The following is an 18,169-nucleotide window of genomic DNA, read 5'->3' as shown; positions in this document are numbered from 1 at the left end:
ACCTAGATGCTGAGATGCAGGGCAGTTTATACTATCAACAAGAATTGTGGATGGGATCGGTCATCAAAAGACAAGTGGCAGATGCAGTGGGAAAACTGTGGGGTCAAGAATCAATACCTGATGACGGATCCTACACACCAGCTTCCTGCCTTCGCCACCCCACATAAGACGTGGATCATAGTGCACCACATCAGAACCTCATACAGATGCTGCAGTTACCTGCTACACAATTGGAAAATGAAAGGCAGCCTGATATAACGAAAGGCAGCTTTCATGGAGAAGCCATTCAAACCATGGGAAATCTAGTGAACCGCTGCCCTCTCAGATCCTTCTCTGGAGGGACAACCTGGATTCATTCCATGTCATCAGAAGCCATAGAGTGGAGGACAAATTTGAAAGATGAAAGAAGATGAATGGGTAGGATTTTCAAATGCCCTCAGTGCTGGCCTCTCTCTGCTCCCATTGAAGTCAATTAGAGTCTTACCCAACAGAAATAGAATGAACACTCTACAGATCTCATTCTAAGCAAAATATCCTTTGTTTGGCTGATGATTGTACCAACTGGCTGAGAACCAACTACAATAATACGTTCTTTCACAGGGCGCAGCCTTCATACACAGCAACTATTCACCGATTAGAGTTGGCTGTGGATTATTTAGTTATAAATTAAAAAAGCCGTGTATAGTTTAAGAGAAAATACCATGTAGACTCCCATCATTAATAACTAACTCTATGGCTAAATTAACCCTCTACGACTGATTGGTAGGTACTCATGTACTCGCTAAGACCTGCTCTTGCTCCCATTGAAGTCAGGGCAAACTGATTCTCCTCCCATTTACACTGATATAAATCAGCAATAAGTCTGTCATGAGTCTCACAGACAGACTTGGAGCAGCTAGCAGCATTCCATCTGCACCATCAGTGCCAAATCCTGAGCATAAAGTGGTGTGACTTTGGGCTGGTCCACACTAATCCCCCACTTCGAACTAAGATACGCAACTTCAGCTACGTTATTCACGTAGCTGAAGTTGAAGTATCTTAGTTCGAACTTACCGCGGGTCCACATGCGGCAGGCAGGCTCCCCCGTCGACTGCACCTACTCCTCTCGCGGAGCAGGAGTACCGGCGTTGACGGCGAGCACTTCCGGGATCGATTTATCGCGTCTAGACAAGACGCGATAAATCGATCCCAGAAGATCGATTGCTTACCACTGGTCCCAGAGGTAAGTATAGACGTACCCTTTGTGTTAATGTCCTAATCTTGCAGAGATCTGGCCTTCCTTCTATCACTCAGTATATTCAAAAGCGGCGTTGCATGCTCTTTGGCCATGGTGGCAGGTGTTTTTGTCCATCCTGACAACATCATGCTCTCAAACTGTCTATCAATGCACAAATGGTTGCATTCCCTGACCCTACCTGGCGCCGCCCATGGGGCTGCCCCAGAGGTTCTTGGATTCACAGAATTGCGCCAGATCTGGGAACTTCACTACACAATGCCTGGTGCAATGCCATCATTCATGGTCACTCTGGCTGGTGCAATCGTCCTTTGTAGAGTACGTGTGATGATGAAGATGTCTGTTGAAACCATTTCAAACATCAATAGTTAAACTAATGCAAAATTAGGGGAAGTAAACGAGGAGTTTTGCCACAGACTGCAATGGCAACAGGAAGAGAGAGCTTACATGTCATTTCCTTGTAACTTTGCAGGAAAGTGTAACTACTATGTAATTACAGGTTTAATTAAGTAAAGTGTGTGTATTAGCCACGAAGTTGTTCTACTTAGTCTCTGTAATACAGAATGTAATTTTCAGGTTAAATCCCATAATAATAGTAATTTTGAAGACAACAACCAAATAATTACTCCCTTAGAACTTGGCTTGTAATTACGCAGCACGTGGCCAGTATGTAATTATTGAGTTATTACGTGGGGATTTGTGTCCTGTAAAACAAAACTGTAACGATTGACCATACAGCACAGCCCTCCATCTCATCCCTATACTGGCCACTCTCCACTGTCATGGAACAGCTTTGTAATATGACTTGGGCAAAATTCAGCTGCCGTATAAGTGGACACAGCTCCACTGAAGTCAGAGGCACAATAAGGCTTAATTTGGCTTTGTGTACAAATGCCGGGTAGTCTGTGAGGTGAGTCCCAGACAAACAAATGGGAAAGCCTACATGCAAAAGAAGGCAGCCTACTGTTGGGATGTCCTGTCTCTTTAAATGTTTGAGCACTACTCAGTGCAAAACCTCACTTTCGTGTTAGATTCAGTTTTGCTGGAAAATAAATAAAGGGAGCGCAGCAGACAGCTGTGTTTCTATCTGCTCCCTTTGTGTCTACATCTCTCTCCTTCTCTGCTAGCTCTAAATATAGCTATGGCATGAGCTGGTCCAAAGAGGGATGGGACAAAACAAGGCAAAGGAAGATTTAGAAGTTTGCCCAATATTCAAACAGAGAGACCAGTTTGATGGTGGACCAGTTTCTCCAAGGGAGGTGGTGGAAGACGGACCAGCTGATTGGACAAAGCTCTAGAGCAGAAATTGTAGGGAACAATCCTGCGTTGGCAGGTGGAAGGGTTAGATTACCCAACAGATCTTTTACCTTTCTTTGATTCTAGACTAGGCTCCTCAGGCTGTACTGAGGTGTGACTTCTGCCTGTTAAAATGTTTATTAATATCTAGTATGTACATTTCCAGTGCCGTTTTATTACTACTCCTACTATCCGAGGCCCCAACTGTGCCATCTTTACCCATGGTGAGTAGTACCTTACTACATGAGTAGTCCCACTGAAATCAATGGGACTGTGTGCGTAATAAGTTACTACGCATTGTGAGTAAGGATGCCACAAGAAGCAAGTAAGTAAGTATTTGTGTGTCTACATTCAAATCCTCGCTCGAACATAGTGTTCTTTTGTATATAATGAAACCACGATGGCTTTAATCCAAGTACATAGACCGTTGCATTTTTACGGAGAAACGTATCATAGAATCATAGTAGTGTAGGACTGGAAGGAACCTCAATAGGTCGTCTAGTCCCCTGCACTCAAGGCAAAACTACGTAATAACTATGTGCTACAAAGCCATGATATTTAACTGCACATGCAGCTGTATATAGAACGTGGGCATAAATCAGCATCGCTCTATTGATTTCAGTGGATCGATGCTGACTCACCCCGTAGTAGGAATTGAACCCTGTACTGAAGGCATGGCAAGGCAAGGGCCTCAGATAGTTTTTTGCTGATGCTGAGAGCCCATTCCAAGATTGCTAATGCGACTCCTGCCGTGTGGCATCTTCACAGGGGTTAGTGATATGGTGCTGGGGACTTGAGTCATTCAAAACGTATAAAGCTTTCAAAATACACTAGCAGAATAAAAAAACATCTGTGGCCATTTTCCATACTAGCATCCAAGAGCAGGGAGGTATACATTTAGCTGATTTTTCACTAGTTATTAGATGTCATGGCATCCCTCCCCACCCCCCAACATAATTTTGTTGTGATGTCAAGTACCAATGTAAAATACATGTTACACTGTGTGTGTGTGTGTGATAAATAAAAATAACTCTGGGGACTGTAAGGGATTTGAAGGCAGAAGGATGCAGCCGTAGTGCAAGGACTGCCTTATTGTGCGACAAGAGGGTTTTGGTAAGGGTGGGGACTGTATCTCACTATTGTAGTTATACATAGTTCGTGCAATTTTAACTGTTGCGTAAGAAAAAGAATAAGCATTGGGCAAAAGGTTGGCTGCTCAAGGCAAACGCCCCAGAAAAGAATTGGAAGGAATGACCGAGTCTATTGATGAGTAATGCCCTGGGACAGATTTTGGAGGCAAAGTCTATATAAGACCATCAAGTAGAAATCATAATAGTATTTAGTCCTTTCATCTTCCAAGTGCTATGCAAACATTTATTAGTGAAGCCTCACAACTATGCAGATAAGGCAGATAAGAATTAGAGCCAATTTAAAGTGGAGAGGCTGAGGCAGGCAGGTTAAGTGATTAGCCCAGAGACACAGGGGGAGCTGTGGGAACAGAACACAGAGCTCCCATTCCTGAGCTCAACCTACTTGGACTCTACCATGTTTGTATTTTAAATGCATTATTATGACACTTAGGAAGCTATCGTGTTTATAATAGTTTAGTCCAAGTTAATTTAAATCCAACGATTTACTTCACCCTGATGTATTTTACACTGGAAACCCCATATAGTATCAGCAATTCTATAAAAAGGGAAGAAAAGTCTAAGAAAACATGCCTGGCTAAAAAGGATCTGATATCCAGTCAACATAGAAACCATGAAAGATGCTTCCTGGCTGGCTCTCTGAGGTGGTTTTGAAGGGGATCAGATGCCCAAAGGAGACTGACTCCCTTTAAGGCACTGTGTATTAAATTAATTCTCCCTTCACTTGCTGTCTTCCCCATCAGATCCATCTTTGTTAGCACAGCTGTGGGAGGTACCCAGCTTGGGGGTAATTTTCACAGTGCATTTGTGCAGGCTTAATAGTGAGCCTCCTTTGGGTACAAATGATCTGATTGGTGAGTGCAAAATGAGATTTGATACACTCAGTGATGAGCTGCCAAAAAATTAACAACCGGTTCCCTCCTCCTCACCCCACGAGGGAGTCGTGGCCCCCCCCCGCCCTCCAGGACTCCTGCCCCATCCAATCCCCCATGTTCCTTGACGCCCCCCCCGGACCCCTGCCCCATCCAACCCCTCCTCTCATTCCTGATGGGACCCCTGCCCCATCCAACCACCCCTTCTCTCTGTCCCCTGACTGCCCCCCACCGCCCCATCCAACCCCTGCTCCTTCCTGACTGCCCCCCCAGGACCCTTGCCCCCATTCAATCCCCCCTGTTCCCTGCCCTCTGACCGCCCCAACCCCATCCCCCCCCCTGAATTCTGCCCTCTTCCAACACCTCCTCCCTGCGCGCTGGAGGTCGGACTGGGGCTGGGCTGAAGTCTCTCCGCCGGGGCAGGACTGGGCTGGGCCGCGCCTCCCTGGAGCCCTCCTTGCGCCCCCCCGCCCCAGCTTACTTTGCGAACATCTGATTCGCGGGAAGCAGGGGAGGGGGAGGAGAAGGGGGTCAGAGCGTTCAGGGGAGGAGCCGAGGAAGCAGAGATGAGCTGGGGCCGGGGAGCTAGAGCTTTACCAGTTGTTAAATTTAAAAGCCCTTTTAGAACCAGTTGTCCTGCGTGGAACAACCGGTTCTAAAAGGGCTTCTAAATTTAAATTCCTGCGAACCGGCTCCAGCTCACCACTGGATACACCTGCATGTGACTAATTAGGTCTCCAGCCATACAAGTATGCAAATTTTCATATTGTGTATGCATTCATCCATGTGTGTATGCAAAGCAGAAATGCATAGGTACAAATATGGGAGAGACTGAAATGGGACCACATTGGGTTAATTGTTTCTTGAGGTAGGCTGTTGGGTGGTGTATTTTTTTTTTTTCTCCCCCAACTTGCTCTGGTTTTAAATCTCTTTTAAAAATCCTTTTGAATATAGTGTTCATTACAGACTCCTGTATTAACCAGGACCAAATCCGGCAGTCTTTATTGACAACTTTCTCAAGCAAAATCCCCCATGAAGTTCATTGGAAATTTTGCCTGAATGAATTCTGAGTCAGGATTCAGCCCCTGGAGATCAATCCATGCTGATTACATGACACACACATCATTTGCTACACTGTAAAAAAAACTACAGGAGAGATTAGTCTGATCCAGAACACTGTACATGAAAACCCCTAAATCTTTGTAGAGGTTTGGATCTGGATCTAATTCCAGATAAGAATTCCATGGCCTGACACTCCATTGCCCTGCATGTCACAATGTCATTTACAGCAGCGCAAAATGCTATCAATCAGATTGGCCACAACTGACACTCACCGCACAGGTGTAATTGACTACACAAGGTGCAGGGCAGTGGAGAATTAGGCCCTATGCCTCAGAGCCATCTTGAATAACAACACAGATTCATTACTATACTTATTAAACAGGGATAATACTGTACCCCAGCAAAGAAAAATAAAAAGGCCCCAAATTGTATGTGCTACTGAGTAGCTGATTCTGTTAAACTTCAATGAAGTCTAACGCTTTTCTTGCCAGCTGTAATGAGATAAAGTCTTTGGTGTTCTATGCTATGTATGTTTGGCATTTCACTTTGTGCTAAATAGTTTTATATATAGGCATGTGTGTGTATGCCCCAGTAGCTATCTATACATTTTTAGGTAAATGGATGTTATTTCATAGCTCTGTTCTTTAAATTATATGCATCTCCTTCACATTAGTCATCAGCACAAGTGCGGAGCGCTATGTACTGAATGTCATATTCAGATTTTTGGCCCAGATTTTAGAAATCAGTACAAATTAATTTGTCCAAGGGCAAATCCCTGCCACCCTCATCTGCCAAATCACCTCTGAAAACCAGAGAGCGGTGGTGGTCTTTTTGGACCATGCAGACTTATTTCCTGGCAGTACTTTCCTCAAGAATTGAAATTAGAAAGGGTGATTGAATTTATCCCCGGGGGGAAGAGGGGCATTGGAAAATGACTAAATTGGCAACACTGCATGTAATTAGTTGACCACTGAGAGGGGATGGAGGAGTTGGGGGCGGGTGCAGGAAAATTCCTGCTTCCTGGCCCCCAAAAGCCTTCCACTGGAAGAGGGGCCCCCAGATTCCCATTGTATGTCGTCTTGAACAGGAAGGCAAGGAATTGAGCTCATTAGTTAGCTTTCATTTTATCTGTAGCTGCTGCCAAATTTTAATTTTCCCTTGTACAACCTCACTGAAATCAGTGGCATATAGCCAAGAAGTCAGCATGGCCCATTTGTTTTGGCGGTCTTAACGGGGTCCCTTCTGGCTCTAAACTCTATGAAGCTTCCCTGTAGTTGATCTGTTTTTCACATTGCCCACTATGGCCCTGAACCTGCACCCACTTGCTTAACTCTACTGCCATGGATTTCACAGGGATACGTTAGGCCCCGATCCTGCAAAGATTTACACAAGGATCTACTCCATGATTCCTCCAACTGAGGTTCAAAGGTTGGCACAGGAATACTAAACGCACTGGCTGACTCTTCATGAAGGCTGTCCCCTGGGGAGTTATTTTGAGTTCCAGGCTGAACATTGCTATTACAGAGTGGGGAGAAAGAAGGCTATTCCCCTTCGGCAGTGATGAGCCAGGACAACCCTACAGTACAATGGAACTGCTCCCGCTGCTATTGCAGATACCTGCCCTGCAGGCAGTGAGGCTTGACTATAAAATGACAGATATTATTTAATAATTTAGCACTACTTGATTATCATTTATACAGCTTTATACTAGTGTAAGCTCTGATATAATGGTATAGGGTAACTGCTATCCTGCTTTTATAAGAAGGTGATGCCTGGTAACTTAATGCAGCCGGAGGACACTATCAGGATAAACTATTGGTGCGGTTTTAGTCACACAGATATCCTATGCGCACTTTTTTGTTCACCTGGAAGATCTAAATCTTCCCAGATTGTGAATCTTCTCCAGCCCTCCCAGTATCACTCTTCTCCTCATCCCCGCCTTCCTGCCACCTCAACCAGATCCGTCTCCTTTCTCCCGACCTTACGTTTCTGTTCCCAACGCCAGCCCCTTCCTCCCCGACCGTCCCCTCCTGCCATACTTGTTTCTTTCACTGACTCCTACATCCTGAACCCAAACAGTACCCTACTTGCTCTGTTGTGCAGGTCAGTCAGGTCTGGCATTATCTTTTCTGGGTTTGGGGACACAAGTTGTATGAAAATCCAGGTCTTATCAGTGTTGGAGATACTCCAGAGTGCCCCAGGGAAATCTCAGGCCACACGAGATACAAGTACAACATTCGTGCCAGGACCCACAGAAAGAATGCTAGATCTCCCAAGCTTCTTCGCATTCATATGTGTCTCCCTGCTGTGGCATTTATATAGCGCTAAACATGGTGGTGTGTAGCTGTAACCATACTATATTATGACTGTCTTCGAAGGCAGGGCGTGCTTGGGTCTGGTAGAGAAGCCGGCGTTTAGAGCTTGTGAAGTAGTACAGGTTTGATCTGGTTCTTGCTATTTAAGGAAAGAGTTTGGCCCTTTGTAGTTAGTATAAATCAGGGTTTCTCAAACTGGGGCCAGGGAAAGCCCCTGGCGGGCCGGGCCGGTTTGTTTACCTGCCCCATCCGCAGGTCCGGCCGATCGCGGCTCCCGCTGACCGCGGTTCGCTGCTCCAATGGGAGCTGCTGGAAGCGGCGGCCAGTAAGTCCCTTGGCCCATGCCGCTTCCAGTGGCTCCCATTGGCTCGGAGCAGTGAACCGCAGCCAGTGGGAGCTGCGATCGGCCGCACCTGCGGACGGGGCAGGTAAACAAACCGGCCTGGCCCGCCAGGGGCTTTCCCTACACAAGCGGCAACCCCAGTTTGAGAAACACTGGTATAAATGGAGAGGAAAAAGAACATTTAAAAAAACGTGAAAAATATTTTGATAGTATCCTGTTCAGACAATCATCAGCTCTCTCTGTATGAAGACCAATGTGATCGCGCTAGACCGTAACCCAGGCCAGAGACTTCCGGGACGGGTCACATACATGAGGCTCATGGGCAGGCCTATGGGTACACATGTAAAATAAAGTAAAGAGTTAAGGGTCAGCATGGTCCTCCCTACTTGCTCCCATGAGCCCCTGTGCCTGGCCTAAGAGCAGTGGGACCCAGCAGGTGCCCTCCTCACAGAGCCACCACTAGGGCCTCCAGAAGGCCTTCTGGGGCAGAGCTTGAAACCTTCCCCTCCAGAGGCCTCAAGCCACGGCCATCACCTCAGCAGTACAAATTCAGCAGATCCCCCTGCACTACAGCACCCCGGCAACTCCAACAAGCTGTTGACGTATCACCCCCCTCATCTGCTTTCCCCTCAGTGGCCCCAGTCTTTGTTCTCCTGATCATCACCAGTGCCCTTCCCTTCCCCTCCACTCCTGCAAGCCCGTCTTCTCCACACCCTTCACCCTTGCCCCCTGCCTCTCCTTCTCTCCATCCTCCCCTGCTCTCACATTCCCTTCCTGCTCCATCACGCTGATCGCATCAGCTCCCTACCCGCATTTCCCTAAGAAAATTGCATTAGTGTATCAACAACCCATAGCATCATCTATGTGGTTAAAACATGACACTGAAAAGGGATCTTTAAAAATGGCTGCATGCACCTGTGCACATCCACGTATAGAGGTGTGTGACATGAGCCCCACACAGAATCCCAGAGCTGAACACTACCGATCTGTGGGACAATTTGGATCCATATCCAAACGTTGCGGTTGGCCGTTATCTCTACCATGGACTAAACTCAATCCTGGGATCTGAACACCCCCGCATCCGAAATGACCTCCTTTGGCCCATCACCAATTTCAGTCCTGACAGCTACCAGCAGTTACAGCATTCTAGTATCACATCAGTCTTTGCTGTCCCACTCCATGGGGTTTGAATATTTGACCCCTCACCACTTAAACTGAAAGAACCAATCAAAGTGAGGTATCCACTAGCCAACTGAGAAAAGCAATAAAGAATGCTTTTCTGAGGAACTGCTAGGTACCCCACAAGCAGCTGTAAATTATTTTTCTAATTCAAGGCCCATCATTAAGGAAAATTGAAAGATGTTCCACAAAAATCTAGTATTGCTTTTCCTGGGGACATTGGTAAGCAACAGCACAAGTGAACTGCATGTTTCTGGTATTGCTGAAGAAGCTAAGTATTTAGGACCCTAATTTTAAAGGCATTTAGGCACCTAAAGATGCAGCTAGGTGCTTAGTGTGATTTTCAAAAGCATGTATGTGCCTAACTCCCAATGAAGTGGGATGAAAATCCTTCTAGAAGCCTATCAGTATCTTTAAAAATCTGGCCCTAAGTTACTTTTGAAAATGGGACATAGGCCCCTAAGTCACTTAGGTGCTTTTGAAAACTTTGCCGTAAATCTCCACCACAGCTATAGGTGAATGTTTGCTGTTAAATACAAAGGGAATGTTTGCGTGCGTGTGAACATAAGCAGGTAAACTCTGATTTTCTGAACACTTAATAGCTACATTTGTGTTTGCCAAAGCTGGTATCTGGTCCTGAGTTCAAAATCCTCTAGAAATCTGAAATTTGCTTTTGTGAAACTTTCTGAAGATTCTGGGTGGCCCCCGAGACCTTTGTAAAATATGGGTTCTCCTGCATTGTGCGCGCGCGCGCACACACACACACACACACACACACACACACACACACACACACACACATGCTCAACGCACAAAGCAGGCTGATTTCCGCCCCCCACCACGCACACACACACACGTACTCATGCCTAGCCTTAGAAAACCTGGTGTCCCAAAAGAGACTGAATTATGGCATCCCCCCAACCCCCTATGGGGCCAGAGATGGGATGCTTACTTCTGGTTGTGGGCCACAGTCTCTGGTCTGCTCTGTACACTTTGTACTGCTCATGTAGGGCAAAGTGGACGGATTTCATTTAGAAATGTCCCTTTGAGAAGGGAAACTTCCTGCTAATGCAAACCTGGCACAGATGGGTCCTTTGCCAGCCACCTTCCCCTGCACCCACATAGGAGAGGGGAGAGGGCATGGTGGGGCATGCCTTCTCCATGCTAATCTTCTGCTGGCCTAAAACCCCTCAGGGCCCTTAGGCCAATGGCATAAGTTTGGGCCAGGCTGGCACTGCATCAGGAAGTCTTAACTAGCTCCTAGAGAACCCTGCATTTAACAGAGCTCAGATGCAGGCGGAAATTGATCCCAATGTCTCTTGCGCCTTGGTCACCTCTGAGGGACCTTTAAAGTGCCCCTTGATGCCTGCCAGTCCGACACCCACACTCTCTCTCTCTCTCTCTCTCTCTCCCTTCTGAGGAATGACTCCATCCACATCCGTACTCCTTTAGCTAGACTAGGAAATGTACACTACTCAAAACCTTTGTGCAGGACAGTTCTTGCCACTAATGTCTCATTCCATGAGTGTTGTTAACATGAATGCCCAGAAACTGCCCACTTACAGTACAGTAGCTCTGTACTATCAAGCAAAGAGAACAAGGTTAGACTTAGCGTAACAAATGGGTTATTGAAAACATGCTAGAGAAATATTTTCAACATTAATTTTGAAAGCGTGAGGTAAAACTGTTATTGGCAACAAAGGCCTTTAGACAATGCTTAGTAGCTTCTGTTACTGTGTCTTTCTTAGTAAAAGACACCAGCAATTCTCAGTCGGTCTGTTTTAACCGTTCAAACTTTTGCCCTTCCCCGTCTCAGCAAAATTTCAGAACTCCACCTAACCTGATCTTTTCAGCTTTGGGATAGAAATTGGAGCCAGAATGTGCCTCCAAAGTCAATGCTGTGCATTTGGAGCTTCCAAAAAGAATGAAAGAAAAAAAGAAAAATAATGAGAATTAAAAATATCCCTCAAGTTTACAAAGAAAGTGCTACTTTGATGCCAAATATTTTTAAGGCTTTGAAAAATTGACTTTTCTTTTTTAAAATGAGCCTTTTTTGGTAGTTGAAATACATTTTTAGTGGCTCTATTAGTCCGCACTACAGTATCATGAACACTGGCTGCCAATCCTAAAACTGAATCATGGAAAGAGACATAGAGGGGATTAAAAAAAAGGGGTGGGGAGGGGAGGGAGAGAGACCTGGGGAAAGCAGAATTTTCTGCAAAGGTTCTGGGGGGGTTGGAGGGGGGGGGATTTATGTAATTTCTTCATCTTCATCTTTTGGAGGAAAAAAATGGAGCAACCCTTCCACCTGAATGGGAGAGCGTTTCCTGGAGAGCGTGGGGAGAGCAGCGAGAGGGGTTTAGTAGAGTCCGCATCCACGCAGGTTGTTGGCGATGATGACATCCGTAACAGCATCAAAGACAAACTGGATGTTGTTGGTGTCAGTGGCACAGGTGATGTGCGTGTAGATCTCCTTGTTGGGGGACTTGTTCTTGCTCTCGTACTGAGATTGGATGTAGGACACGGCTTCGGTGAAAGAGTTAGAGCCTATGAGAGAATCCAAGAAGAAAGGAAAGCACGCTTTAAAACAGTCCCAAACATCGGGCCCAAATCTGCTTCAATTGAAGGCAATGGGAATTTAGTAGCATTGTATCATTGTTCTAACATGGCTAGTTCTTTCTGGGTACCCTAAGCAACAATCTATGGGTCTGACCCTCCTCTCACTTGCAACAGTGAAGATAACAGGGTTACACTGATGTAAAATTAGCATGGGAGCAGATGCTTTCCTGACTGTGACACCATTCCACTGTGTGATCCCAATGACATTTTCTTTCTGGATTACTGGTACCTTGTACGATCGTGCATGAAAGTAAAATGGACAGGATAGTGGGTGGCATAGAGGTTGAGGGCAATGAGCATTGAAGTCATTTTAAAGAGGGAAGCAGAAGGAATTCTGTATAATCTTGCCAAAGGGCAGTGATTATCCAGAAAAGTGGACGCGATTCGAGCTGGCCAATGTTTTCCAAATTTTGATTTTTTTGACAACATTTTTAATCAACGTTTCCAATTTCAAAGCCAGGATGAATTGTTTGCAAAAATGTTCATGAAAAATTCAACCCATTTTTTTTTTCCACCTTCTCTATAGCTGGTCAAAAGAATTCAAAATTTCTGTGGAAAAATGTCATTCACGTTTAAAATGTCAATGAAAAAGTGGATGAATTTTCACCCCCAAATTTCCCATTTTTCAATCAGTTCCAGAAATTGTTCATCATCACTGCAGTGACATCTGCTTGCAGAAATAGAGCTAAGATTGTGTCAAATAAATCACAAGGGTTTACACCTCTTCCCTAGCCAAATGTCTGTGACAAAAGCCTATTATTTGCTTCTACAGATTTTGTTTTAAATAGAAGCAGGAGTGTGCAGAAAATAATAAACGTTATTTTTTCATTCTTTTGCTGGCCAGATTCTATGTTAGATAATTACATTATTTGGATGTACATTTCCACTTGGACGTGAACTTGGATACAATAGTCTTGATTTCTTGTCCTGAACTGGTGTGTCGCAGTATACTGCGGCTGTGTATTGTCAAACAGCAATTTCACTAACTCCCAGAGGTAACTGCATTTCATTGCTGGGCAGGGGTGGAGAGGAATAATTCCACTGTTTCGAGTCAGTGAAGCACTCAGGGTTCCTTCTGGATTGAAGGTGCTTTATAAATGTGAACTATTATTACATGTTGTCAGAGAAGGGCCTTGCTTGAGCAGGGGCTAAAGGTCTGATTCAATAAAGCACTTAAACAAGTTAATGAATTCAATGGAACTTAAGCATGTGCTTAAAGTTGAGCATGTGCTTATGTATAATGCTGGGCAGAGACAGACTGCTGAATCGGGGCCTCTGTAAGGCTTGCAGGACTGACCATAGGTTTTGGTTTTGTTTGTGCCAATAAAAATATGTGCATTTTTTTATAAAAAGAAAACTTGTTAGTAAGATGCAGAAGGAAGTAGCCACTGGACTCCCACTGAGGGCAATAGGGGATAAAGTATTGTGACTCATGATCAAATGTGCCCACGTCACCCTGTCACGGCTTTACCAAGGATTGTGGATTAGTTGAAAGCATGGGTAAATTAAGGAGAAAGAAACTGACAGTGCCTTAGAATACAACGGCCCCTTTGTGGACGCATTCTTCTAATAGTTCTGTGCCAGTCAGCAGAACTAATACACATTTGGATCTTCATTGTAATAAAAGCATTTTGTGTAACCAACTCTTGATCTTAAAACCCCCTTGTTTGATTTCTACGCTCCTCAATGAATTATGTAGCAGCAGAGCCCCCTTCCGTTTGAACATTGCTTGTTCACCATGCCACAAGGCCAACTTGCAGGTGTTTCTTTGGTGGGTTGTTTTCTGTGGCATTTGCGAGATGAATGTTTGAGGACACGAATAAGCTTCTCTCGGCCACATCTTCACTTTGGCCCTAAAGTCCCAGTTCAGCAAAGCACTGAAGCCTGAGCTTAACTTCAAGCATGTGCTTAAATCCCAAAACATGTGCTTAAAGTGAAGCACATATTTAGGTGCATTGTTGAATTGGGTCCTGAGCAAGGTGCCTACCTTCTAGCAAGATGTTAACATGGTCACGTAGAACCAATGTCCTGACTCCTATGCCATTCGTCTCCTGGCTGCTGGCACAGGGGCTGCGGATGGCAAAAAGGAGTGTGGCTGAGGTTCCCTTACCTCCTGGCAGTTCCCAGCTGCCAGAAAAGTGCCTCGAGGCTGTGAGTGACTGGTGCAATTTAGAACAGTCTTGAGGGTCCTCTAAGTTCTGAGAGGGACTGGCATGGTTCCCACCCAGGCCCAGACTTGGGATGCTACAAGAAGGCTTACAGCCACATTTGTCTTCCTCCCTCTTAGTTGGTGGAGGCCTGAGCAGCCACAGACAATCTAGCCATTAGTATCTGTCATAACTATAAAGGGAAGGGTAACAGCCCTCCTGTGTACAATACTATAAAATCCCTCCTGGCCAGAGACTCCAAAATCCTTTTACCTGTAAAGGGTTAAGAAGCTCAGGTAACCTGGCTGACACCTGACCCAAAGGACCAATAAGGGGACAAGATACTTTCAAATCTTGGTTGGGGGAAGGCTTTTGTTTGTGCTCTTTGTTTTGGGGGTTGTTCGCTCTTGGGACTAAGAGGGACCAGACGTCAATCCAGGCTCTCCAAATCTTTCTGAACAAGTCTCTCATATTTCAAACTTGTAAGTAAACAGCCAGGCAAGGCGTGTTAGTTTTATCTTTGTTTTCTCAACTTGTAAATGTCCCTTTTGCTAGGGTGTTTACCTCTGTTTGCTGTAACTTTGAACCTAAGGCTAGAGGGGAGTCCTCTGGGCTCTTTACAGGGCAATCAAACTTAAAGTTATTTTCCATCCTGATTTTACAGAGATGATTTTTACCTTTTTCTTTAATTTTTACCTTTTTCTTTAATTAAAAGCCTTCTTTTTGAGAACCTGATTGATTTTTCCTTGTTCTAAGATCCAAGGGGATTGATCTGGACTCACCAGGAATTGGTGGGGGGAAAGGGAAGGGGGGAATGATTAATTCCTTCTTGTTTTAAGATCCTAGGGGTTTTGGATCTGTATTCACCAAGGAGTTGGTGGAAGAGTCTCTCAAGGCTACCCAGGGAAGGGAGTTAGCCCACTGGGAGTGGTGGCAGCGGACCAGATCTAAGCTGGTAGTTAAGCTTAGAAGTTTTCATGCAGGCCCCCACATCTGTACCCTAAAGTTCAGAGTGGGGAAGGAGCCTTGACAGTATCTAATTCGTTCCTGTATTGAGATTCCTTTAGCATGAAAGACTCTCTATAAAACTAAGTTCTATTCTGTTCTAATTTCCCTACTATCGGCATCGCCATGTAATTAGAAATAGCTATAAGAATTCCTTAAGAGGGGGGCATTTCTGTGGCAACGTAAGTCATTCTACAATATGCCTAAACATTCATAATCACCTTAGAAGTTCATTCAAAATTGCCCCGATGGACTTTGAGCTTTGTTGGCTGAAATGTTTAGTTAGCGAGATAACTAGCTTTATCTACTGGCTGGATTCTTTCCTGTATCTCACCACCTCCATCCCCAAATAAATATCTGATCCTTCTCTGAGAGTAAGCTGCAGAATTTCTCGTCAGTCACAAAGGGGGCAGTTCAGCTCAATATTAATGTACCGTTTGGCACAGCGAAGGAATGAGAGATTCTCTCTGCCCATTCATGGTGGGAATCAAGTGCTCAGCTCTGTTTTGTAATTTGTTGGCATGCCCCAGAACTGTGATGCTCTTGGTACACTCGATTCGCAACCACGCTGACTGACAAAGAGATCTGCCTTTCTGTCTGTCAGCTTGATTCAGCCGGATGTCTCCAGCAACACTCAATAATTCATTACTGTAAAAGTTGATTTTTATGCCGGCTTGGAATTTTAATGAAGGTTTGTGGAAGACAGTGAGATATGGAGTGGAGCAGCAGAGCGCAACCACCGACTTTGCAGGAGGAAGCGTTGCCAATCATCAACAGGTCAGATGTGAGGCAGTCAGACAAAAGAGGCGCTTCCTGCATGCTGTTCTGTTGCAGCACTTCAGTGCTGATCTCCAGGATAAGCTAATGTCCATCTTCATTTAATATTAAGCACATCTGCATCAAAGGGCTCAGTATCAGCAGGACAACTGCCCCGACTGACGCTGGGGACCTCCAGAGCACGAGTGACAATCTGCTACGGGCTGAGCTAAAGAGCTCCAGCTCTGTGACTGGTGGCTGTAACAACGCATATCCTCTGAGGACTGGGTTAGAGAGGGACCTGTAACACACTCACCAGTGGGCTACTGCAGCAGCAACCTGGAGGCAGTGCGGCCTAGTGGATAGAGCACTGAACGAGCACTGATTCTGCTACTGGTCTGCTAAGTGACCTTGGGCAGTCACTTCAGTGCTCTGTGCCTCAGTTTCCCTATCTGTTAATTGGGGACAATTATACTGACCTCCTTTGCAAAATGCTTTGCGATTTGTAGATTTTAAGGCAAGAAGGGCCCATTAGATCACCTAGTCTGCCCTCCTGCATAACACACAATCTCCTGATGAAAAGCACTACATAAGAGCCAGGTATTGGTATTATAATTATTAATGCCCGGCATATGAAAACGGAGTTGGCTACCTGAATCAGGGGAAATGGAGTGGCTTTGTGCTATGGACTCATTGGCTTTATTTGTCAATGGCATGGCATGTGTCTTCTATACTGTGTATCCAACAAGCTGCAATTACTTTTTTATCTGTTGGTTAATAAGCCAGTTGAGTCTTTTCTGGGGAATCACAGTGCTCACGAGAGGTGTCCTATTCCCAAGTGGTTATACAACCACTTATTCACAAACAGGACAGGTTCTTCAAACCTCTGCCAAATTGCCCAACCAATGAGCCTCAAGAGGCGGGAGCTTCTAGAGGCGGGAGCCGAGTACCATCTCCATGCTCATTCAGGCCGTGACCTTCCCTCTGAAACTGCCAACAACAGGTCAGCTAGTGGCAATTGGGGTTATTTTAGTGATAGTGATGACTTGTCCCCTAGGGACTTGGCTTAAACCAATCAACACATTTTACATGGGCCACTCACTGATCAGCTGTCAAACAGTGGAAGCTGCTGGGAACTGATTCTGCGGCCTTTATTCAAAGAAAACGTCCACTTGAAGTCAACGGGAGTTTTGCCTAAGGGTTGCAGGATTGGCCCCTTTATCATCATTGCCTGAGATGTACCTTAAAAACCAACAACTTCGATTTGAAAAGCTGGATATCCCATTACCCTGAGCCACCTGTCTCTTTGCTGGGCATTGGTGTGCACATGGTTTAAAAAGGAACCCTAGTTTCTCATTACCTGTGTACTCTGGAAAGCAGATAGTCAATGGAGATTTCTTAATTTTCTTCTCAAATATGTCCTTCTTGTTTAGAAAGAGGATGATGGATGTGTCTGTGAACCATTTGTTGTTACAGATGCTGTCAAACAGCTTCAATGATTCATGCATGCGGTTCTGCAATATAAAGGAGAGAGCATATCAGGCTAAAGACGGTGACCGCGTGGTGTTCAACATGTAGGGAAATCTAAAATATCTAAATTGAGGAGGAAAAAAAATAAAAACTACAGTATATGTAATAAATTTATGTATACATACAGGTGAACATATACATACACAGATGCAATCCCTATGATATTTGACATACAGTTAGTAACAAGGGCATTTCATTACATAGAGCTGTTTATTTTGCATAGAGTATAGTTTACAGGATTTCAGCTCATATAAATGATCATGCACCATGCATGTAGGGGGAAGCTACTTCTGCCCTTTGGTGAGATCTATGTGTAGGTGCAGGTCATGCAGATTTTCTAAAATGTTCTTGTTAAAATTTTTCACTTCATTGTTGTGTGTGTATGGCACACAGTTGGTTGGATACATTAACCAAGGACTGGTGAGATCCTTGAATTAATCCAGAGTTGGAAGCAGACAGCAAGGTGACATCTTCTCGTTATTGACCTTGACGTGACCTTTGCCTTGTTTTGTTATTTTGTTTAGTGGGTTTGCTTTTTTTTTAGTGGGGGTTTCTTTGGAAGATGGCTCAACAAAAAGTGTCTAGCAAAAAAAAAAATTTAAGAAAATGAGAAAGAAGGGGGAAAAAAAACCCTATGACAGAAGGTACCTAAGAAGAAGGTAC

General features: G+C 44.9%; 1 protein-coding gene across 3 annotated transcripts in view; it reads right to left on the bottom strand.

Moving 5' to 3' along the window:
- The window catches only part of GNAO1 (G protein subunit alpha o1), a 312,517-nt gene that overhangs the window by 32,125 nt on the left and 262,223 nt on the right, over window positions 1–18,169 (bottom strand). The window contains exons 7-8 of one of the 3 annotated variants that reach the window (XM_034788553.1): window positions 17,337–17,490; window positions 10,242–11,996 (exon numbers count right to left, since the gene is read on the bottom strand). The exons of the other annotated variants lie outside the window; for them this stretch is intronic. Coding sequence (XP_034644444.1) covers window positions 11,809–11,996; window positions 17,337–17,490 — 342 coding nt within the window. The 3' untranslated portion in view covers window positions 10,242–11,808. Of the gene's footprint in view, window positions 1–10,241; window positions 11,997–17,336; window positions 17,491–18,169 lie in introns of those variants that run through there. 3 annotated transcript variants of the gene reach the window in all.

Source organism: Trachemys scripta, chromosome 13 (genome assembly GCF_013100865.1).
Source record: "Trachemys scripta elegans isolate TJP31775 chromosome 13, CAS_Tse_1.0, whole genome shotgun sequence".
Taxonomy (NCBI): domain Eukaryota; kingdom Metazoa; phylum Chordata; order Testudines; family Emydidae; genus Trachemys; species Trachemys scripta.
This window is presented reverse-complemented; position numbering and strand designations above follow the sequence as displayed.